The sequence below is a fragment of the Callorhinus ursinus genome, unplaced genomic scaffold (genome assembly GCF_003265705.2).
Source record: "Callorhinus ursinus isolate GAN/ISIS: 27379988/994484 unplaced genomic scaffold, GSC_fseal_2.0 scaffold5, whole genome shotgun sequence".
In the NCBI taxonomy this organism is placed as follows: Eukaryota; Metazoa; Chordata; class Mammalia; order Carnivora; family Otariidae; genus Callorhinus; species Callorhinus ursinus.
In genome coordinates this window covers 18105073-18129257 of record NW_027397067.1, presented here as the reverse complement: position 1 = coordinate 18129257, position 24185 = coordinate 18105073, and the positions used below count along the sequence as shown (strand labels likewise).

At 38.0% G+C, this 24185-nt stretch overlaps 1 protein-coding gene and 1 pseudogene across 4 annotated transcripts in view; one reads left to right on the top strand and one right to left on the bottom strand.

Annotated features, from left to right (window-relative positions):
* SGK3 (serum/glucocorticoid regulated kinase family member 3) overlaps positions 1-24185 on the bottom strand; it is a 139266-nt gene that overhangs the window by 10385 nt on the left and 104696 nt on the right. For all 4 annotated transcript variants that reach the window (XM_025870680.2, XM_025870681.2, XM_073892847.1 and 1 more), the window contains 6 exons: positions 17266-17349; positions 17031-17162; positions 12834-12946; positions 12702-12738; positions 12030-12116; positions 1255-1350 (listed from right to left, as the gene is read on the bottom strand). In XM_025870680.2, coding sequence (XP_025726465.1) covers positions 1255-1350; positions 12030-12116; positions 12702-12738; positions 12834-12946; positions 17031-17162; positions 17266-17349 — 549 coding nt within the window. The remainder of the gene's footprint in view (positions 1-1254; positions 1351-12029; positions 12117-12701; positions 12739-12833; positions 12947-17030; positions 17163-17265; positions 17350-24185) is intronic.
* Positions 10073-10478, top strand: LOC112823132 (cyclin-dependent kinases regulatory subunit 2 pseudogene; annotated as a pseudogene).

The following is a 24185-nucleotide window of genomic DNA, read 5'->3' as shown; positions in this document are numbered from 1 at the left end:
GAGTCCTCTGAAGAAATTTAAAGGATTCAGAAATATCTGGACAGCAAATACTCAGCGTTTAAAGAAAGTAAGGTATATCAGTTATTCCAAGTCACTATAATGAGAACACTAAATCTTTTAGTAAGCAAGGGCAAAAAAGAGACAGTGTTGGTTGCCATAGGAATCTATCATTCAAAGTTAGCAACACAAGACAAATGCTCTAACATGTACCTCATGTGTTGGATTTCAATGAGAGCTCCCCAGTTTTTTGGGGGGGAAACCCCACACAAAACAAAAAGTGAATCAAAAAAACCAAGCCCCAGCTCAGGTCTCTGCTGATGATAGTATTTAGCTTAGTGTGATCAGCAGCGTGGGTGTTGAGTGCACGGTCCCCAGCATGGGGCTGCTGGACACTCATGGGATCACAAAAAGACCTTAGAAACTACTCTAAATATCTCAAAAAGTATGAAGAAAAATTGGTCCTATAAGAATATGTAAACTAACCAAAGTGCCTAAATTGCTTGCTTTTAGTTGGAATGATATATATTTTTAAAGTTTATTTTTTTAGTAATCTGTACACCCAACATGGGGCTCGAACTCAAGATCCCAAGATCAAGAGTCACATGCCCCTCCAACTGATCCAGCCAGACACTCCTGGTTGGAATATTAATTACCGTAGTAAAACAATTTTACACACGTTAATCAGAAGCACTGGTTGGCCTTATGTGTCTTCAATTAATAAAAACTGGGGTAAATGATTTCATAGTGAATATACTTTTTCAATAAAATCTAGTAATGTTTTTGGTAAAGGGAACAGAGGGTTTCTTATTGGCGGAAAAAGTGAAGCACCAGTTATTAATCCTATAAAAATAAAATACAAGGCAAAACCCAAAAGATATGATCTTCTAATTAATACAGAAATCTTCTTTCCATCTTTTTGAAATTGGGCAGAATAATGACGGGTAAACTGTATGAAAGTGAATAATATTAATGTTATAGCTAGTGTCTATTTCTAAAAAATGCCAAGCTGGATGAGAATATTGATTAGTGTAAGTAGTGATTAGTGTAACAGTGAATAAAAATTAAAAGACCAGTAACAAAGGAAAAGTTTTTCCTTTTGTATATATCCCCAATGTGATTCTGGATTCATTTAACCAGGTTACTACTACTACTCAATCAGTGTTATCTAAGAGTCCTCGGGATTATTAAAAAAGAGAGACAACTCAAAATAATGAAAATAAATTGGAACAATAATGAGAGAGCAGAAATACATACCAATCCATACAGCATTTCATAGAGAACAGCACCAAGGCACCACCAATCTACAGTATTGTCATAGGGCTGTTTTCGGATTACTTCAGGAGCAAGGTACTATGGAAAACATTAAATATTAGATCAACTGAATAAACAACTCATGATAAAATTTAGGAATAATTAAGAAATTTAACAAATTTAAGATGTCACTATGATGCTAAAAACATATTATCTAGATTTTTAATTGGTTGGGTATGCTCATCCTACACCAGGGGTTCTCAGGCAGTAGTATTCTTCAGAATCATGTGGCACATTTTTCAAAATACACATATTCAAGCACTTCCCCCCACAAACTGTGATGCAATTAGGGCAAACAGAAGAGGACAACAAATGTAGAAATCTGTAATACTATGTAAACTAGGTATTGGGCTGGGGGGGCAGGGAGAGTCTTTCACAAGATTATTTTAGAAATTCCTCTGATCATTACTCATAATTGTTTCTCTTGAAGAAAGAATTTTTAATGCGGCAATTATAATCCATTTTCCCCTTCATTTAAAGAAAAAAGAATGTGAACTGCATTGTTATTAGAGAATTATAACAGTAACTACTATTAATCACCATAGTAATTACTGTAATTACTATATAATTCTCTAACATATTATTTAGAAAAGTGTAAGTTATTAGATGGCTATGCACATTTTATTTGTAAAACACTTAAACATAATTTCACACATATAAAATGGTGAATTTGAATTCGAGATTGCAAAATATGTATTTTCTCTTCCCATATGAAGGAAATAATTTCTTCTTAGGCTTTTTTTTTAATGTGATCCAAAAAAATGGCAAAATATATTAAAAGGGTTTAGTAATTTCTGATTACATTTAGATTTAGAGGACCAAAAAAAACTTGTTTCCTCTCTTAAAACTACAGGACTTAAAGATTTTGATAACTTGGGGCGCCTGGGTGGCTCAGAAAGTTAAGTGTCTGCCTTTGGCTCAGGTCATGATCTCCAAGTCCTGGGATGGATACCCGCATTGGGCTTCCTGCTCAAAAGGGAGTCTGCTTCTCCTTCTTCTTCTGCCTTGCCCCACTGCTCCTGCTCTCTCTCTCTTTCTCTCTCGCTCTGTATCTGTCTCAAATGAATAAATAAAATTCTTAAAAGAAAAAGATTTTGATAATTATACAATCGATACACATTCAAGATAGTCCAAGATGGTGGAGGAGCAGGAGACCTTAGTTTCACCTGGCCCCAGGAATTCAGCTAGTAGCTATCAAATCATTCTGAACACCTGCAAACTCAACTGGAGATCTAAGAAAAGAATTGCCGCAACTCCACAAATAGAAAAGCAGCCCCTTTCTGTAAAGGAGGAGGTACGGAGAAGTGAATCCGAGGGGATATATAGGAAGATTAACCATGGGTGGAGGGAGCCTCCCTCGGCCAGCACCGGAAAGTAACAGACCAGTGAGTACAAAATCAGAACTTTTAGAAGTCTGCTCCGGAGAGGGATGTCCCTGCTTGAAAGGTGCAGAGGTGGTGAAATGGGGTGGAATCCTAGGTGGGACTGAGGATCCCAAGGGTCACAGGGAGACCACGGTGCCTGAGTGGGGCAGAGCTCCCAGGCATTGGAATGGGGAAGCCAGCAGCAATCAGCGAGCCTAGGAATGGGCTCTCAGCTCAGAAGTGGGCTCTGAGGTCAGGGTTGCCATATACCGCAAACCCAGGCATGGTCGGGGGAGTCCAGCAAGCAGTAGATCCTCTGCGAGACTCCCTCCGCCTCCCCCGCAGAGGAGCGGCATGAGTGCGCAACCCAGCAGTTTGCAGAATTTGGAGGATCCAAACCTAGTCACGTGCCCGAGATAGAAACAGTCACGGGCTGGGTGAGCAAGAAGTGTGGCGGAAGACCAGGGAGACAAGAGTGACTGACTGCTTTTCCCCGAAGGTGCACTGAAGAGTGGGCCCCTAGCTTTGGGCTCCAGGTAGGGAGATTGGTAGGGAGAATGGGAGGCCGCCATTTTCATTCTCATCCTCTAAAGCAGCCTGGAAAGCCTTCAGTGGGGAACAAAAGTCACTTGGAGCAATCTGGAGAGGATTACTTAGCCTGGGCCCCTGACAAGGACAGTGCAATTCTTCCCCGGCAAAGACACCTGAGAATCAGTGCAACAGGCTCCTCTCCCAGAAGATCAGCAAGAACATTCAGCTAAGACCGAGTTTACTGATCAGAGAACTGCAAAACTCCAGCGCTACAGGAAAATAGTATATAGAATACATGTTTTTCCCCCCATGATTTTTTAGTCTTCTAATTTTAATTTTTTTCACTCCTTTTTCAACCAATTTCTTATTTTATCAACTTATTTTTTTTAAATATTTTTATTTATTTATTTAACAGAGATAGAGTGCACAAGAAGGCAGAGCAGCAGGCAGAAGGAGAGGGAGAAGCAGGCTTCCCGCTGAGCAAGGAGCCCGATTTGGGGATCGATCCCAGGACCCTGGGATCATGAACTGAGCCGAAGGCAGACGCTTAACTGACTGAGCCACCCAGGCACCCCTATTTTATCAACTTTTAAAAAAGTCTTTTTTTTCATTTTTACACTTACATTCTATCCTTTTTGTATTTAATTTTATGTGTGTGTGTTTGTGTGTGTGTATGTTTTTCTTTCTTTACAATTTTGGGATGCAGTTTCTTCTAACAAACAGACCAAAATACACACAGGACCCAGTGCATCTGTTCTGTTCACCTGGTTATTTTCTCTCTTTTTTTAAGATTTTATTCATTTATTTGAGAGAGAGAATGAGGGTGAGAGAAAGAGCACATGGCGGGGAGGGTCAGAGGGAGAAGCAGACTCCCTCCCGGGCAGGGGAGCCCAATGCAGGACTCGATCCCAGGACTCCAGGATCATGACCTGAGTCGAAGGCAGTCGCTCAACCAACTGAGCCACCCAGGCGCCCTATTTTCTCTTTTTTTATTTTTATTTTTATTTTATTTTTTTGGTTTCAGGTCTCTTCTGATTTATTTAGTGTATATTTCTGTGGGGGTCATTGTTGCCATTTTAGTATTTTGTTCTCTTGTTCATCTATTCTTCTCTGGACAGAATGATAAGATGGAAAACTCACCTCAACAAAGAACAAGAGGCAGTACTGACTGCCAGGGACCTAATCAGTATGGACATTAAGTAAGATGTCAGAACTAGAATTCAGCATAATGATTATATAGATACTAGCTGGGCTTGAAAAAAGCATAGAAGACACTAGAGAATCCCTTTCTGGAGAAATAAAAGAACTAAAATCTAATCAAGTCAAAATAAAAAAGGCTATTAATGAGATGCAATAAAAAATGGAGGCCCTAACTGCTAGGATAAATGAGGCAGAAGAGAGAATTAGTGATATAGAAAAATGAAATTATGGAGAATAAAGATGCTGAGAAAAAGAGAGATAAACAACTACTGGATCACAAGGAGAGAATCTGAGATAAGTGATACCATAAAGTGAAACAGTATTAGAATAATTGGGATCCCAGAAGAAAAAAGAAAGAGAGGGAGAGGGGCAGAAGGTATACTGGAGCAAATTACAGTGGAGAACTTCCCTAACCTGGGAAAGGAAGCAGGTATTCAAGACCAGAAGGCACAAACAAGTCCCCTCAAAATCAGTAAAAACAGGTGAACACCTCGACATATAATAGTGAAACTTGGAAATCTCAGAGACAAAGAAAAAATCCTGAAAGCATCTCGGGACAAGAGCTCTGTAACCTACAAGGGTAGAAACATTAGATTGGCAGCAGACCTATCCACAGAGACCTAGCAGGCCAGAAAGAACTGGCATGATATATTCAGGGTAATAACCAAGAAAAATATGCAACCAAGAATACTTTATCCAGCAAGGATGTCATTCAAAAAAGAAGGAGAGAGAGAGAGCTTCCAGGACAAACAGAAATAAAAGAAATTTGTGATCACCAAACCAGCCCTACAAAAAATATTAAAAGTGATGCTCTAAGCGAAGAGAGAGACCAAAAGTAACATAGACCAGAAAGGAACAGAGACAATATACAGAAACAGTCACTTTACAGGTAATACAATGGCACTAAATTCTACCTTTCAACAGTTACTCTGTATGTAAATGGGCTAAATGCCCTAATAGAAAGACACAGAGTATCAGATTGGATAAAAAGCAAGACCCATTGATATTCTGTCTGCAAGAGACTCATTTTAGACCCAAAGACACCTCCAGATCAAAAGTGAGGGGCTGGAAAACCATTTATTATGCTAATGGACATCAAAAGTAGCTAAGGTAACAATCCTTATATCAGACAAATTACATTTTAAACCAAAGACTGTAATAAGAGGAAGGATACAATATCATAATTAAAGTGTCTATCCAACAAGAAGATCAAACAATTGTAAATATTTATGTCCCTAACATGGGAGCAACCTATTATATAAACCAATTAATAACAAAATTAAGGAAACACAGTGATAACAGTAGGGAACTTTAACACCCCACTCACTGCAATGGACAGATCATCTAAACAAAAGATCAACAAGGAAACAAGGGCTCTGAATGACACACTGGACCAGATGGACTTCACAGATGTATTCAGAGCATACCAACCTACCAACCTAAAGTAACAGAATACACATTCTTCTTGAGTGCACATGGAACATTCTCCAGAATAGATCACATACTGGGTCGAAAATCAGGTCTCAACTAGTACCAAAAGATTGGGATCATTCTCTGCATGTTTTCAGACCATAATGCTTTGAAACTGGAACTCAATCATAAGAGGAAATTTGGAAAGAACTCAAATACTCAAAGAGCATCCTACTAAAGAATGAATGGGTCAACCAGGAAATTAAAGAAGAATTTAAAAAATTCATGGAAACAAATGAAAATGAAAACACAACTGTTCAAATCTTTGGAATGCAGCAAAGGCAGTCCTAAGAGGGAAGTATATAGCAATACAAGCCTTTCTCAAGAAACAAGGTCTCAAATACACAACCTAACCTTACACCTAAAGGAGTTGGAGAATGAACAGCAAATAAAGCCAAAACCCAGCAGGAGAAGAGAAATAATAAAGATCAGAGCAGAAATCAATGAAATAGACACCAAAAGAACAGTAGAACAGATCAACAAAACTAGGAGCTGATTCTTTGAAAGAATTAACAAGATTGATAAACCCCTGGCCAGACTTATCAAAAAGAAAAGAGAAAAGACCCAAATAAATAAATCATGAATGAAACGGGAGAGATCACAACCACCACCAAAGAAATACAAACAAGTATGAGAACATATTATGAGCAACTATATGCCAACAAATTAGACAATCTGGAAGAAATGGATGCATTCCTAGAGATGTATAAGCTACCAAAACTGAAACAGGAAGAAATAGAAAACCTGAACAGACCCATAACCAGCAAGGAAACTGAAGCAGTAATCAAAAATCTCACAACAGGGCGCCTGGGTGGCTCAGTCGTTAGGCGTCTGCCTTCGGCTCAGGTCATGATCCCAGAGTCCTGGGATCGAGTCCCGCATCGGGCTCCCTGCTCAGCGGGGAGCCTGCTTCTCCCTCTGCCTGTCTCTCTCTCTGTCTCTTATGAATAAATAAATAAAGTCTTAAAAAAAAAAAAATCTCCCAACAAACAAGACTCCAGGGCCAGATGGCTTCCCAGGGGAATTCTATCAAACATTCAAATAAAAATTAATACCTATTCTTCTGAAGCTGTTTCAAAAAACAGAAATGGAAGGAAAACTTCCAAACTCATTTTATGAGGCCAGCATTACCTTGATCCTAAAACCGAAGACCTCACCAAAAAAGGAGAATTACAGACCAATATCCCTGATTAACATGCATGCCAAAATTCTCACCAAAATCCTAGCCAATAGGATCCAACAGTACATTAAAAGGATTATTCACCACGTCCAAGTGGGATTTATTACTGGGCTGCAAGGGTGGTTCAACCTCTGCAAATCAATGTGATACACTACACATTAATAAAAGGACAAGAACCATATGATCCTCTCAACAGATGCAGAAAAAACATTTCACAAAGTATAGCAACATTTCTTGATTAAAACTCTTCACAGTGTAGGGATAGAGGATACATACCTCAATATCATAAATGCCATCTATGAAAAACCCACAGCAAATATCATTCTCAATGGGGAAAAACTGAGAGCTTTCCCCCTAAGGTCAGGAACACGGCAGGGATGTCCACTATCACCACTGCTATTCAACATAGTAGTAGAAGTCCTAGCCACAGCAATCAGACAACAAAAAGAAATAAAAGGCATCCAAATCGGCAAAGAAGAAGTCAAACTCTCACTCTTTGCAGATGATATGATACTCTATGTGGAAAACCCAAAAGAGTCCACCCCAAAACTGCTAGAACTCATACAGGAATTCAGTAAAGTGGCAGGATATAAAAGCAATGGACATAAATCAGTTGCTCTTCTATATACTAAAAATGAGACAGAAGAAAGAGAAATTAAGGAGTCGATCCCATATACAATTGCACCCAAAACCATAAGATACCTAGGAATAAACCTAACCAAAGAGGCAAAGGATCTATACTCAGAAAACTATAGAATACTCATGAAAGAAACTGAGGAAGATTGGAAGAACAAATATTGTGAAAATGTCTATGCTACCTGGAGCAATCTACACATTTAACGCAATTCTTATCAAAATTCCATCCACTTTTTTCAAAGAAATGGAACAAATAATCGTAAAATATGTATGGAACCAGAAAAGACCCCGAATAGCCAGAGGAATGTTGAAAAAGAAAAGCAAAGCCAGTGGCATCACAATTCAGGACTTCAAGCTCTATTACAAAGCTGCCATCATCAAAACAGTATGGTACTGGCACAAAAACATACACATACATCAATGGAACAGAACAGAGAGCCCAGAAATGGACCCTCAACTCTATGGTCAACTAATCTTTGACAAAGCAGCAAAGAATGTCCAATGGAAAAAGTCTCTTCAACAAATGGTGTTGGGAAAATTGGACAGCCCCATGCAGAACAATGAAACTGGACCATTTCCTTACACCATACACAAAAAGAGACTCAAAATGGATGAAAGATCTAATGTGAGACAGGAATCAATCAAGATCCTAGAGGAGAACACAGGCAGCAACCTCTGTGACCTCGGCTGCAGCAACATCTTGCTAGACACGTCTCCACAGGCAAGGGAAACAAAAGTAAAAATGAACTATTGGGACTTCATCAAGATAAAAAGCTTTTGCACAGCAAAGTAAACGGTCGACAAAACCAAAAGACAACCAACAGAATGGGAGAAAATATTTGCAAATGACACATCAGATAAAGGGCTAGTATCCAAAATCTATAAAGCATTTATCAAATTCAACGCCCAAAGAACAAATAATCCAATCAAGAAATGGGCAGAAGACATAAACAGACATTTCTCCAAAGAAGACATAAAATGGCCAACAGACACATGAAAGAAATGTTCCACATCACTTGGCATCAGGGAAATCCAAATCAAAACCTCAGTGAGATACCACCTCACACCAGTGACAGGAATGCAAGGTGGTGCAGTCACTGTGGAAAACAGTATAGAGGTTCCTCAAAATGTTGAAAATAAAGCTACCCTATGACCCAGCAATTGCACTACTGGGTATTTACCCCAAAGATACAAATGTAGCGATCCGAAGGGGCGCCTGCACCCCAATGTTTATAGCAACAATGCCCACAATAGCCAAACTATGGAAAGAGTCCAGATGTCCATCGACAGATGCATGGATAAAGAAAATGTGGTGTATATATATTCAATGGAATACTACTCATTTATCAAAAAAATGAAATCTTGCCATTTGCAACAACGTGGATAGAACTAGAGGGTAACATGGTAAGCGAAATTAGTCACTCACGGAAAGACAGTTATATGATCTCACTCATATGTGGAATTTAAGAAACAAAACAGAAGATCAGAGGGGAAAGGAGGAAAAAATAAAACAAGAAGAAATCAGAGAGGGAGATAAACCATAAGAGACTCTTAGTCATAGGAAACAAACTGAGGGTTGCTGGAGGGAAGGGGGTGGGGGAATGGGGTAACTGGGTGATGGACATTACAGAGGGCACATGATGTAATGAGCACTGGGTATAAGACTGATGAATCACTGAACTCTACCTCTGAAATTAATAATACATTATAGGTTAATTGAATTTAAATAAAAAATAAAAATTAAAAACATTTAAAGGAGATAGAATTTACATAAAAATGTATCCATATTCAAAAAACTCAATATACATTCACAAAAAAATGTTTCTTCATACACAAACCAAACTAGAATGGTTACAAATATATCTAAGAGCTAGGGGTAGATTAGAAAAAGGAAGGAAAAAAAAAACATTTCAAAGTATTTTGCTTTTAATTATTTTTAACTTTTCTAATGTTGATTAAAAGTTTCATATGAGCCATTTTATCACACATTTCATCATGTTATTTGCGATTACTCTACAAAAAAGATGAAATACGGGGCGCCTGGGTGGCTCAGTCGTTAAGTGTCTGCCTTCGCTCAGGTCATGATACCAGGATCCTGGGATCGAGCCCCACATTGGGCTCCCTGCTCTGCGGGAAGCCTGCTTCTCCCTCTCCCACTCCCCCTGCTTGTGTTCCCTCTGTCTGTCTCTCTCTCTGTCAAATAAGTAAATAAAATCTTTAAAAAAAAAAAAAAAGGATGAGATACTACCTGGCTTCTAAGATCACTATAAATATATTAAAATTAGGATAGTTTAGAGTTGAGTCGTTGCTTTGGCCAGACCAGGACGTGTGGCCCGCTGCGCCCGCTCTTTGCACCCCGTCGCTCCTGCCCACCGGCAGGATGGCCCACAAGCAGATCTACTACTCGGACAAGTACTTCGATGAGCACTACGAGTACCGGCATGTCATGTTACCCAGAGAACTTTCCAAACAAGTCCCGAAAACCCATCTGATGTCTGAAGAGGAGTGGAGGAGACTTGGTGTCCAACAGAGTCTAGGCTGGGTTCATTACATGATTCATGAGCCAGAACCACATATTCTTCTCTTTAGATGACCTCTTCCAAAAGAGCAACAAAAATGAAGTCTATCTGGGGATCGCCAATTAAATCTTTTTCAAATTTAATGTATATGTGTATATAAGGTAGTATTCAGTGAATACTTGAAAAATGTACAAATTGTTGATCCATACCTGTGCATGAGCTGTATTCTTCATAGCAACAGAGCTCAGTAAATGCAACTGCAGATAGGTTACTATAAGGTGTTTAAGATAAAATTTCTTCTAGTTGGTTTTTCTTTTAATATAAGTGCCTGTTTGACTTTACCTGTTACTTTTGTTAAAGTTTGTATGTTGCATTTTTCAAAAAAATAAATAAATAAAATTAGGATAGTTTAAAATAAACGAAATGTGTGTGTGTGTGTGTGTGCATGTGTGTGTGTGTATGTGTGCAGGGAGAGTAACAAGGCTTTAACATGACTTGTAAAGATTATTATTGTCTCAAATGGAAGGTTACATTTTCTGCTAGCTAACATGATTAGAAGATGAGATGTTCTGATTAATTCTGACTTGTGGTTTTCTTTTTCTTTATTTTTTTAAGATTTTATTTTTTTATCTGACAGAGAGAGAGCGAGAGAGCACAAGCAGGGGGAATGGCAGGCAAAGGGAGAAGCAGACTCTCCGCTGAGCAAGGACCTGATGTGGGACTCGATCCCAGGACTCTGGAATCATGACCTGAGCTGAAGGCAGATGCTTAACCTAATGAGCCACCTAAGCGCCCTGACTTATGGTTTTCTTTCCTCCACATCCATTGCTTTCCTTTCTTCTGTTAAATAAATGGTTAATTTTATTATAAAATACTTTTCATCACACAGAAAAAGAGAAAACAGAAACCAATATAGCTGCCACTAATTATAGGCAATGTCAGTATTTTGCCATATTTGCTCTAGCTTATATAAAAAAAGCTTTATTTAGATACTCACATACCATGCAATTTACTCATTTTAAAGTGTGTACTTCAATGGCTATTAGTATATTTAGAGTGGTGTAAACATTACAATTTTAGTACATTCTTCATTGTTGATTGGTGATTTTTAAAGGATCAGAAATCTAATCAAATGCTTTAAAAAGTCTAAGGTAAACTTTTAACATTAAAAACACGTAAGTATATGAGGGGATGGGGTAACTGGGTAAGGAACATGAAAGAGGGCACTTGGGCCGCCTGGGTGGCTCAGTTGGTTAACGGCTGCCTTCGGCTCAGGTCATGATCCCAGAGTCCTGGTATCGAGCCCCGTGCCGGGCTCCCTGCTCAGCGGAGAACCTGTTTCTCTCTCTCCCTCTGCCTGCCACTCTGCCTACTTGTGCTCTCTCTCTCTCTGTCACATAAATAAATAAAATCTTTAAAAAATTTTTAAAAAATAAAGAGGGCACTTGATGTAATGAGCATTGGGTGTTATATGCAACTGATGAATCACTAAGTTCTACCCCTGAAACTAATAATACACTACATGTTAACTAACTTGAATCTAAATGAAATCTAAAAAAACAAAAATAAAAACAAATAAGTATAATTTATATCTTTGTTGGGTTATCTGTGGTAGCCTACAATCACAATTAAAAATACTATCAATAAACTTTAAATGTTCTGAAGGGATGATTATCAGATATATACAAGTGGCTAAAAGCTTTCTGAAATGAGAGTTTTAGTCTACTTTTCTGATTCTGAGTATTGTATTTGCACTTCGTGATTCATTTTCGCATTTACACCTGATTATATAAACAACAAATGAGACATATTTCTTACCTCTGGTGTCCCACAAAATGTTGTAGTCGTGTCAGATATAGCAATTCCTTCTTTACAAAGCCCAAAATCTGTTAAGACAACATGTCCCTGACAAACAGAGGGGCAGTAAGATAAAACAACACATGGGCATAAGCTGACAATTTTTAAAACCATTTCACTTTGAAATAATTATAGACCCACAGGAAATTGCAAAAATAGTACAGTTTTGTGTACCCCTCACCCAGCTTTTCCTAATGCTGATAGCTTATATAACTGTAGAAAATATCAAAATTAGGAATGGTAGAATACTGTTAACCAGACTGTCCATTTTATTCAGTTTTCATTATTTTTTTTTACACATATGCATTTGTGTGTGTGTGTATATATATGTGTGGTTCTATGCAATAGAGACGTGCAGATCTATGTAACTACCGCTACCATCAAGATAGAAAACTATCCACTACCCCAAAGAAACTGAGGATTCAGGCTACCCCTTTATCTTTGTACTCACCTATGCCCACTGTCCCTGTCACCTTGCAATCACTCATCTGTTTTCCATCTCTACAGTTCTGTCATTTGGAGAATGTTACATAAATGGAATGATGCAGTGTGGAACCTTTGAGGCTGCCTTTTTTCCACCAAGCACAACAACAATTAAATTGAGAATTGGTAGATTTTTAAAAGAATACTTACTACTGAATCCAAAAGAATATTTTCTGGTTTCAAGTCTCTATTAAATTAAATGGAAAGAAAAGCAAAACTGAGTATTAACTGAAACAAAGTAATAAAAAAAGACGTTTTTACAAGAAACACATTAAAATGTACCTGTACACTATTTTGATGGAGTGCAAATAACCCAATGCACTGGCAATTTCAGCAGCATAAAACCTAGCTCTGTGTTCGGGAAAGGACCGTTCTCTCTGTAGGTGGAAAAACAGCTGTAAAATGGAAAAAGAAATGGGTATTAAGATCATTCACACATAAAGTAAAACAAATATATCCTCTAAATACAAAAACAGGATTTTTGTTACTCGGAACATGAGATAAAAATGCACCAAAGCACAGAACTGTGACTCTCCTTTGTGCCCCTGCCTCGCAATCATTCTCTCTTCAACCACACATCTTTCTTTACCCTTGCTAACTTCAACTTGCTCGTCTGTCATTTACTCTTCAATCCCCAGCGTGGCTGTGTCCTCACCACTCTGGAAAAGATTATCAACCCAGACCAATGATCTGGATATTGCCATGGAGTCAATAAGGTCTTACTAGCCCTTTTTTTGACTGTGGTTTCACTTGGGAAACAAAACAAAACAAAACAAAAAAACCCACTATTCAGAGATTGGAAACAAGTGGCTGGCAGACCAAATATAACCCACAGACATAATGTGTTTGAGCCAAATGCTGTTTTTAGAAAAAATCTAAATTAACTGGTAACATTTAAAAAAATGGAGAAATTTTTTTGGTAAAAATTTAGGTTTGATTTCTTCTGGGAAAAAAAAAAAAGGAAGCTCTGCAACATTAAGCCTCAATTCCAGTGTGGTAGCAAATGGCCAGGGCTGAGCAGCAGCTGGGCTCTCCAGTTCATTTCCTATACTCCTGAAATCATATTTTATTTCTTACTACCTGTCCTTTACTCATTAGGTTACCTGCCTGGGCGAAGTTTGCCCTAGGTCCTTACTCTAAGTTCCCGGGCTTCTTAAAACAAAGATCTCACTTTAGGGCTCCCCCTTCCCTGGAGAGTTCCGTATTGGCTCCTTTCCGGCCCCTTACACTGCAGGGATAGCGAGGTGTCTGTCCTCAGTTTCTCCACTGTTATTCTTTCTCTAAATACCCTGTCCAGGTAACCTAATCCATCCAGTGATTTTAACCACCTCTATGTCGACGTCTTCCACGTGGACATACCCCACCTACACCTCTGCTTGGAGCTTCTCCTGCAAAGACTGGCCACCTACTGCTCTTTCTTGAATATTTCACAAGCCAACAAATTCAACTTGTCTACAACAGAGCCCCCTGTCTTCTTTTACAGATTTACTGCTACTGTAGCTATATTCTATCCTTTAATGACATCACTTTCTACCCAGCCCTCTGAGCCATGGGAGACAACAAGGTACAGTGAGAAGAGTCAAGTTTTAAAGCTGATCAGACTTGGATTCAAATCCTAATTCTTCTCTTTTTGTGTGCAATTCATTTAACTTCTCTGACTTACAAAAATTGTCCCCCAATTTTTCTTAACCTCTTCTGAAAGGTTATGGTGAAGATCAGTTATAATAGATCCTGACAGAGTAGGGACATGGAGGCTGGCCTGGGATTCATCTGGACTGCTCCTTTACCCTTAGCCTCTATATCTAACTATTGAATAAATTCTTCTGTTTTTATCTTTTAATTATTTCTGAAATACTCCCTCCTGTTTAGCCCTACTACTGCCTTTATTAGCTTATACTATCGTTAATATTCTATTTAAAATGAAAACGTGACCATTCATCAGTGATAGCTAACACTGTTTACTAACTCAAAGGCACCATATTGGGGCGCCTGGGTGGCTCAGTCGTTAAGCGTCTGCCTTTGGCTCAGGTCATGATCCCAGGGTCTTGGGATCGAGCCCCACATCGGGCTCCCTGCTCTGCGGGAAGCCTGCTTTGCTTCTCCCTCTCCCACTCCTCCTGCTTGTGTTCCCTCTCTCACTGTGTCTCTCTCTGTCAAATAAATAAATAAAATCTTTAAAAAAAAAAAAAAGGCACCATACTGAGGACGACTTTATATGTTTGTTTTATTTATTTATTTATTTTAAAGATTTTATTTATTTGACAGAGAGAGACACAGCGAGAGAGGGAACACAAGCAGGGGGAGAGGGAGAAGCAGGCTTCCCGCAGAGCAGGGAGCCCGATGTGGGGCTCGATCCGAGGACCCTGGGATCATGACCTGAGCCGAAGGCAGACGCTTAACAACTGAGCCACCCAGGCACCCCTGTTTGTATTATTTAATCTACCCAAGTAGTTTGAGGCAGAAAATTAATGAGGAAGCTGAGGTTCAGGAGGGCTTGTGTAAATGTCTAGTATCATATCAAGTAAGTACACAAGTCAAGGTTAAAATGTTATATGAAAATCAGAGGGACTACATAACTGATGAATTACTGAACTCTACACCTGAAACTAATGGTGTTCTATATGTTGACTAATTGAATTTAAGTTAACAAAAAAAAAGAAAGCCAGGGGGACAGTCCTAGTAAGAATAACAGGAAACCCATAATGAAATTATACTCCTACCTCTATCCTTTCTCATCTTTATTGCCCTCCTACTACTGCCCCATTCAGCTCCTCCTCCACCAACCCCAACATTCTATTCCATTCTTTTTATTCCCCATTATCTTAACCAAGTCTATCTTTTAGAATACAAGCCTACATGTTTCCACCTTTGCCACTCAGTTTATGAGAGATCAATGTATAAAAAGGGCTCAAAAGCAAGGTCCTAAAACAAGATGAAGAAACCACAGACAAAGCAGGAAGCTCACAAACAGGATCTCATCTGCAGTTAATGCCTTGCAGGACATTTCAAAGTCACAGATTTGTACTCAGGTCCAGGTTAAATCCAGGACCTGACACTTACTAGAAAGCATGGTGACACTGAGAAAGTTACTTAACCTCTCTGAGCCTTAGAAGAGTATTTATCTCAAAGAATTATAATGATTAATTGAAATAATGCAGGAAAAATAATTACACAGTGCCAGGCCCTCAATAAATTCTCATTATATGTTAGCACTCGTGTACACATAAAATAAAAATGACAACCTCAAATCTTCAGCCTTCAAAGTTTTGCATCTACACTGAGGAGGCATATGGCATTTTTGTCATAGAGATGTAGGGGGTGTGTGATGATTCTTTTAATCATCTTCCCCCAAATGATCTAGGTGTGTGACCATCTTTCAGGTTTGCAGAATAGACAGTAGTCTTCCTTTATTCTACAGTTAAGTACACTATATTAAGGTTGAAATAACCATTTTCCTCTCTCTCTGATCTGGAACTAGGGGATGAAAAGATCCCTTTGTGAGGACAGGACACAATCTACGAGAATAATTTTGAGAGACACTCACAGGTTAGAGATCAAACAAATTAGAAAGGTACGAGGATTGAGAACCAGAAGAACAGGGGGGTGGTCCACTGCCTAAATCCTGGAATCACACTGCCTGAGTTCAATTCCTGCCTCTGATACTTATTAACCACATGCCTTGAGCAAGTTACCCAGCTTCTCTGTGCCTCAGTTTCTTTATCTTATAGAACATGACTGTCGTGAAGATGAAATAATACATATAAAGATGCAGAGTGCTGGGCACATAAGTATACTTGATGCATGTTAGCTATTACTGTAATTATTATCATGACAGTAGCGTTTTCCAAAATGTATTTCAATATCCCTCTGATTAGAGTTTTGGGGAGTATTATTAACAGATTTGGTTCAAACAAAAAGGGACTGCATGCTAAGAAAATATTTTCAAAAAATCTTGGCTTTGGCAGAACTCAAAGTCTTTAACATGCTGAAACATACTGTGAATCACCAAGAAGCATACTGTTAATTGCCAATGGGATAGAACTTGAAACGTTTTCCAAACTGACTTCACCACAGAACTCCTTATTAGAGGATCATCTCGTCTGATTATAGTTTGCACGTTTTAGAAAATGACAGGCTAGAGTAATCTTTATATGCAACTGTGGAGACAATAATTATCTGAATACAAATCATGTTTTAGTCTAACGTTTCAGTATATTATTCCTGCTATATTATCCGTGAAGTCTGTAGCTTCATACCAAGGTTCTTTTATGAATCTTCCCACCTACACACCATAAGCTGCTTAAGAGCTTTGTTTACAATTCTCTACATCTTGCTTTGTGCTTATTAGCCAGCATCTTGAATCTAATAGCTGTTAATTCTGGCCTATCCTTCCAAAACCTGTTAAGCGAAGAAAAACTGTGATTTTACTCTATTTTTTCTAAACATTATCAACATTACAAAACTAATCATAAAACTCACCTCCCCTCCATTAACAAAATCCAGAACAAAATAAAGCTTTTCAGTTGTTTGGAAAGAATAATGTAATCCAACCAAAAATGGATGTTTCACATTTTTCAAAAGCACATTACGTTCAGCCATGATATGTTTTTGCTGTAAAAAAAAAAAGTAAAGGATCAACTTGCATTATATACCAGAAAACAATTCTGTTAATTGAGAAAGTGAATTTAGGAGAAACAATGCTATTTTATTTTACCTCTTTTCTGTTGAGAACTATTTTTTTCTGTAACACTTTGACAGCATAGAATTTTCCATCCAGTTTCCGTTTTGCAAGAAGAACCTGTTGTAGTTACAGATTATACAAACTATTAGAAATTTCAATATTTTGATAAAAACAATTCGCATGTCAGTAAATTCATAACTTATGTACAAAAAGTCTAACGGGGACCTAGATGACGTTTTAGTTTTGAAAACTGAATACTGAATTTATTTTTATTCTACTTCTTAGATATTTTAATAAAATAATAACAAAAAAGGAATGTTAATCACTTGAATAGCCAGGTACCAGGTACCACTCAAATACCAGGTACCATTTCTTTGTCACTTAATGTGCTGACGTTTGAGATTTTTACGAAATTTAAGTCCCCAAATCTATACTGCTTGAGATCCTCAAGTGTGTGTGGTGTGTTGAGTGTGCACATGCAAGCCCTGAGTCCTAAAGAGCGTCCTTAGAAAATACTGAGGCGGGCACCTGGGTGGCTCAGTTGGTTAAGCGTCTGCCTTCAGCTCGGGTCATGATCCTGGAGTCCCGGATCGAGTCCCGGATCAAGTCCCGCATCGGGCTCCCTGCTCAGCGGGGAGTCCGCTTCTCCCTCTGATCCTCCCCCCTCTCATGTGCTTGTCCTCTCTCTCATTCTCTCTCAAATAAATAAATAAAATCTTTAAAAAAAAAAAAAAGAAAAATACTGAGGCTATCAACTTCATGGATACTGATAAAAAGCGGAGAAGAAAATGGTTTCTATGTGATTGAAATGCATTTTTGTTTTAATATTTAGGTTTCTCTTAAGTTTTAAATTCAGAAGCATTCAGGGGAAGAAGGACCATGTAGAGCTGAGCTTCTACAATGGGCTAGGCTGTATGCACTTTCAAGGATCTGAAGAAATTTAGAGGCTCTTGCCCCAGAAAAAAAGCAGACATACTCAGGGTTTTGCAAATAACTTTTTAAGGGATTCAAGAAGCCTGACAAATTGTGTAACTATTAAATGATACATTCTAAAGCTTTCTGAGATGATCTGACACAGCAACTGGTAACACTGCTGGGCTTTATATTCTAGTATAGGTGTTGTCTTCCTCGATACAACTTAAAACCCCAGTCTAATCATGAGAAAAACATCAGATGAATTCTAGTAGAGGGACATCTTACAATATACCCCATTAGTACTTCTCAAAACCATCAAGGTCCTCAAAAACAAGGAAAGTCTGAGAAGCTGTTAGAGCTATGAGAAGCTTAAGGAGACACGCAAGCAAATGTAATGTGGTATTGTGGATGAGATCCTGGAACAAAAAAAGGACATCAGGTAAAAAGCAAGGAAATCTGAATAAACAATGGACTTTGTATCAATGTTGGCTCATTAACTGGAACACATGTACCATGCTAATGTAAGATATTAACAATAGGGATACTGTGTGTGGAGTGGAGGATGTTTGGGTATTCTCTGAACTTCCTGTTTTTTCTCTTTACTCAATTTTTCTGTAAATCTAAGCTGTTCTAAAAAATAAAGCCTATTAATTAGAAAAAAATGTTTGTTTTTAATCAAGATGGAGTCAAAACATCTTCAGGGTAAAAATGTCCTGGCTCAACTGTTGGCATTTTCCCCATTTTCCATTCTTTTGTTTGCTACAATATTTGACTCTATACAACACCTTTTCTTCGTACATTTTTCCTTTTCTCAACACCTCCCACCTGCCTGACCTTTCCTGCTCTAGTTTGACTGGTTCATCTTCCAATACATTATGAGAAAATAATTCAAATGTGGCAATTAGGAGGTACCAATTTCCCTAAAGTAAGCATTTTTTCAATAGATTGGTAGATTTGGAGAACAGGCAGATCGTTAAGAAACAAACAGGCAGGGGCACCTGGGTGGCTCAGTCATTAAGCATCTGCCTTCGGCTCAGTCATGATCCCAGGGTGCTGGGTTCGAGCCCCACATCAGGCTCCTTGCTCAGCAGGAAGCCTGCTTCTCCCTCTCCTGCACCCCTGCTTGTGTTCCCTCTCTAGCTGTCTCTCTGTCAAATAAATAAAATCTTTAAAAAAAGAAACAAACAGGCAAAGGGAAAATGGAACCAAGACCCCTCAATGGAGAAGAGTTTAGAATTTTAGATTGCCATTATTTATCATATATTTTTTTCTATTTTTCAAACACTGGGTTTGCATTTGTTTACTTTTCCATCTTTTTGTGTATTCTGCTTTTGTTTTACTGTACTTTATTGGTTTCTAACCACTTTGCAAGATTTAAAATTTTTATTAAACATAACATGTATACAGAATAACTCACAAATCATTACAGCTCAGTAAATTACTACAAAATGAACACATATGTAACCACTATCTAGGTCAAAAAATAAAACATTATCTTATAGTTGTGGGTTCATTTCTGGGTTTTCTATTCTATTTTTGCATTTACGCAAAGAATAAAAAAATATAATTCGAAGGGATACACATACCCTGTTTATATCAGCATTATCTACAATAGCCAAATTATGGAAAAAGCCCAAATGTCCACTGATAGATGAATGGAAAAAGAAGACATGGTATTTACAAATATAATGGAATATTACTCAGCCATAAAAAGAATGAAATCTTGCTATTTGCAATGACATGTTGGAGTTAGTATTATGCTAAGTGAAGTAAGTCAGAGAAAGACAAAAACCACATGATTTCATTCATATGTGGAATTTAAGGAACAAAACAAAAGATCACAGGGGAAAAAAAGAGGCAAACCAAGGAACAGACTTTTTTTTTTTTTAAAGATTTTATTTATTTATTTGAGAGGGAGAGAGAATGAGAGATAGCATGAGAGGGAAGAGGGTCAGAGGGAGAAGCAGACTCCCTGCTGAGCAGGGAGCCTGATGCGGGACTCGATCCCAGGACTCCAGGATCATGACCTGAGCCGAAGGCAGTCGCTCAACCAACTGAGCCACCCAGGCGCCCTAAGGAACAGACTCTTAACTAAAGGGAACAAACTGATTGTTATCACAGGGGAGGTGGGTGGGGGGAAGGTGGGGGGACGGGTTAAATGGGTGATAGGGAGGGCACTTGTGATGAGCACCAGGTGTTGTATGTAAGTGTTGAATCACTAAATTCTACACCTGAAACTGATATTACACTGGATGTTAACTGGAATTTAAAAATTTTTTAAAAGAAATTAAAAAAAAACATTATCAGTAGCCTGAAGCCCGCATTCTCCCCTATTTCAGAAACTACTTATCCCTGTCTTCCTCATTTATCTCAATTTGTAATAACACAGGTTTTGTCTTTTTTTTGAATTTTATATAATTAGAATCATATAAAGTTGTCTCTGACTTCTTTCACTCTAAATAATGTAATATGCATTCATGTTGTGGCATGAAGCATAATTTTTGTATTTTTATTGTGCAGAATAATGCATTACACATTTTAAAAAATTTAATTCCAATATAGTTAACATACAGTGTTATATTAGTTTCAGGTGTATGATACAGTAATTCAACAATTCTATACATTACTCAGTGTTCATTATGGTGAGTATACTTTTTTTTTTTAAGAAGTGCACTCTTAAACCCCTTCACCTATTTCACCCATCCCCCCCCCCCCTCTCCCCTCTGGTAACCATCAGTTTATTCTCTATAGTTAAGAGTGGGTTTCTTGGTTTGTCTTCTTTCCTTTCATTTGTTTTGTTTCTTAAATTCACATATGAATGAAATCATATAGTATTTGTCTCTCTCTAACCGACCTATTTCACTTAGCATTATACTCTCTAGATTCACCCATTTTGTTGTAAATGGCAAGATTTCATTCTTATTTATAGCTCATTGATATTCCATTGTATATGTGTATCTATGGACACTTGGGTTGTTTCCATATCCTGGTTATTGTAAATAATGCTGTTATAAACACAGGGGTGCATATTATCTTTTTGAATTGGTGTTTTCATATTCTTTGGGTAAATACCTAATAGAATTACTGGATCATATGGTAGTTCTGTTTTTAATTTTTTGAGGAACCTCCACACTGTTTTCCATAGTGGCTGACCAGTTTCCATTCCCACCAACAGTGCACAAGGGTTCCTCCTTCTCCATATCCCTACCAACATCCTTACCAACACTTTTTGATTTTAGCCATTCTGATAGCCATAAGGTGATTTCTCCCTGTGGTTTTGATTTGCATTTCCCTGATGATGAATGATGTTGAGCATCTTTTCATGTGTCTGTGGGCCATCTGTATGTCCTCTTTTATTATCATTATTATTATGTTCAATTAGCCAACATGTAGTACATCATTAGTTTTTGATGTTGTATGTCCTCTTTGGAGAAAAGTTTGTTCATGTCTTCTGCCCATTTTTTAACTGGATTACTTGGTTTTCTGGTGTTAAGTTGTGTAAGTTCTTTAATCTGCATACTAACCCTGTATCAACTATGCCATTTGCAAATATCTTCTCCCATTCAGTAGGTTGTCTCTGTTTTGTTGATTATTCCCTTTGCTGTGCAATGACTTTTTATTTTGATGTAGTTTCAATAGTTTATTTTTGCTTTTGTTTCCTTTGCCTCAGGAGACATATCTAGAAAAATGTTGTTCCAGCCGATGTCAGAGAAATTACTGCCTGTGTGCTCTTCTAGGATTTTTATGGTTTCAAGTCTCACATTTAGGTCTTAATCTATTTTGAGTTTATTTTTGTGTATGGTGTAAAAACGTGGTCCAGTTTCATTATTTTGCATGTAGCTGTCCAGTTTTCCCAACACCATTTAAGAGACTTTGTCCCATTGCATATTCTTGACTCCTTTGTTGCAGATTAAATGACCATATAATTGCAGGTTTATTTCTGGGCTCTCTATTCTGTTCCATTGATTTATGTGTCTATTTTTGGGCCACTATCATCCTGACATCTGGATTTTGATACCTCCAGTTTTGTTTTTTTCTTTTTTTTTTAAGATTTTATTTATTTATTTGACAGAGAGACACAGCAAGAGAGGGAACACAAGCAGGGGGGAATGGGAGAGGGAGAAGCAGGCTTCCCGCGGAGCAGGGAGCCCAATGTGGGGCTGGATCCCAGGACCCTGGGATCATGACCTGAGCTGAAGGCAGATGCTTAACCGACTGAGCCACCCAGGCGTCCCTTGTTTTTCTTTTTCAAGATTGCTTTGGCTATTCAGGGTCTTTTGTGGTTCCATATAAATTTTAGTATTGTTTGATTAGTTCTGTGAAAAACTGCATTACACAGTTTAATCCACTCTTTAATTGACAGACATTTAGATTGTTTATGAATAACAATGCCATGAATATTCTGGCATATGCCTTTCTTAGTGCATATGTGTATGCATTTCTGTTGGATATACAGTTAGAAGTAGAACCAATGTATCACACAGATAATGGCATATATTTAGCTTCAATAATTAACACCAGTTTTCAACAGCATAAAAAATGAAATACACAGGAATAAATCTAATTAAAGATGTGTAAAAACTCGACATAAAACATTACTGAGAAAAGTTAAAGATGAACTAAATTAAGAAAGGGATATACCATGGTCATGGATTGGAAGACTCAGTAATGTAAAATAACAATTTTTCCCAAATTGACCTACAGATTAAATGCAATCCCAATCAGAATCCAGCAGAACTTTGTGGAAATTGGCATGCTAATTCTAAAACTTAAAAAGATACACAAAGGCCTAAGACTCTTGAAGAAGAACAAGGAGGGAGGACTTGTCTTGTTGGATATCAAGCTACACAGTCTAATAGACTAATGGAACAATATATAATATCTTGAAACAGAAATATAAAACATAAAATCTAGAAGCAGATCCATGTATATATGGACACTGAATAAATGATGAAAATTACTCTGCAGATCAGTGGGGAAAGAACTGTCTTTTCAATAAATTGTGTGGGATCAGTTGGATATTAATAGGGAAAAAATTAACTGTGCCCTACAACTTCATGCTATATCCAAGAACCAATTCCTGGTAGACTCTAGATCTAAACATGAAATTTCCAAAAGATAATGCTTTTTATTTGTAATGACAGATTATCTCTAACATCCCAATACACTGAGCATTCTGAGTGCAGCATCCCTTTCCAACTTTCTGTTGCTGTACTAGCACAATGTTCAGCATGTTGTGGGTGGTCGATATATATGTGCTGAATTAACACACATGGATTTAATTGTATGGTTACAGTTTCTGGTATCCAGGGAACTGAGAAAACAAACTAGAGATACCCAAAGCTCAGAATGTAGCAAACTATAATTAAACACACGCATATTTATTTTTATTACAGATTGCAGCAAATGCAAAAAAGCATTTAAATATATCTAATGATCCTGGTAACTCCCTCTATGATGCTTCTGGCCTTCCTTGGTATGGCCACACTGTCAAGTTGTGTGATTCATCTGACACTCACTGTATGAGGAACAGCAGGGTTTTCAAACACCCTTTTCCTCCCTCAACTGTTATTTAAACAGTTGCTCATTTTTGTCTTTCCAGCTTCAGCTTAAACAGCACCTCTTTAAAGAAGCCATCCTTGACCGACCCATCTGAGTAGAAATTTTCCCCCCACTTGCCTATTGTCCTCTATCACTTCACCCTATTCTGTATTTACAACACAATCCAATCCCCATTACTGCTTTTCATTATTTATTGACCATATTTTTTTTTAAAGATTTTATTTATTTTGACAGAGAGAGAGAGACAAAGACAGCGAGACAGGGAACACAAGCAGGGGGAATGGGACAAGAAGGCTCCCTGCTGAGCAGGGAGCCCGATGCAGGGCTCAATCCCAGGACCCTGGGATCATGACCTGAGCCGAAGGCAGATGCTTAACTACTGAGCCACCCAGGTGTCCCATGACTGCATATTTTTAATTGGCTATTTCCCCTACTAGGTTGCAAGCATCACAAAGGTAGTAACTGTGTCAGTTTCG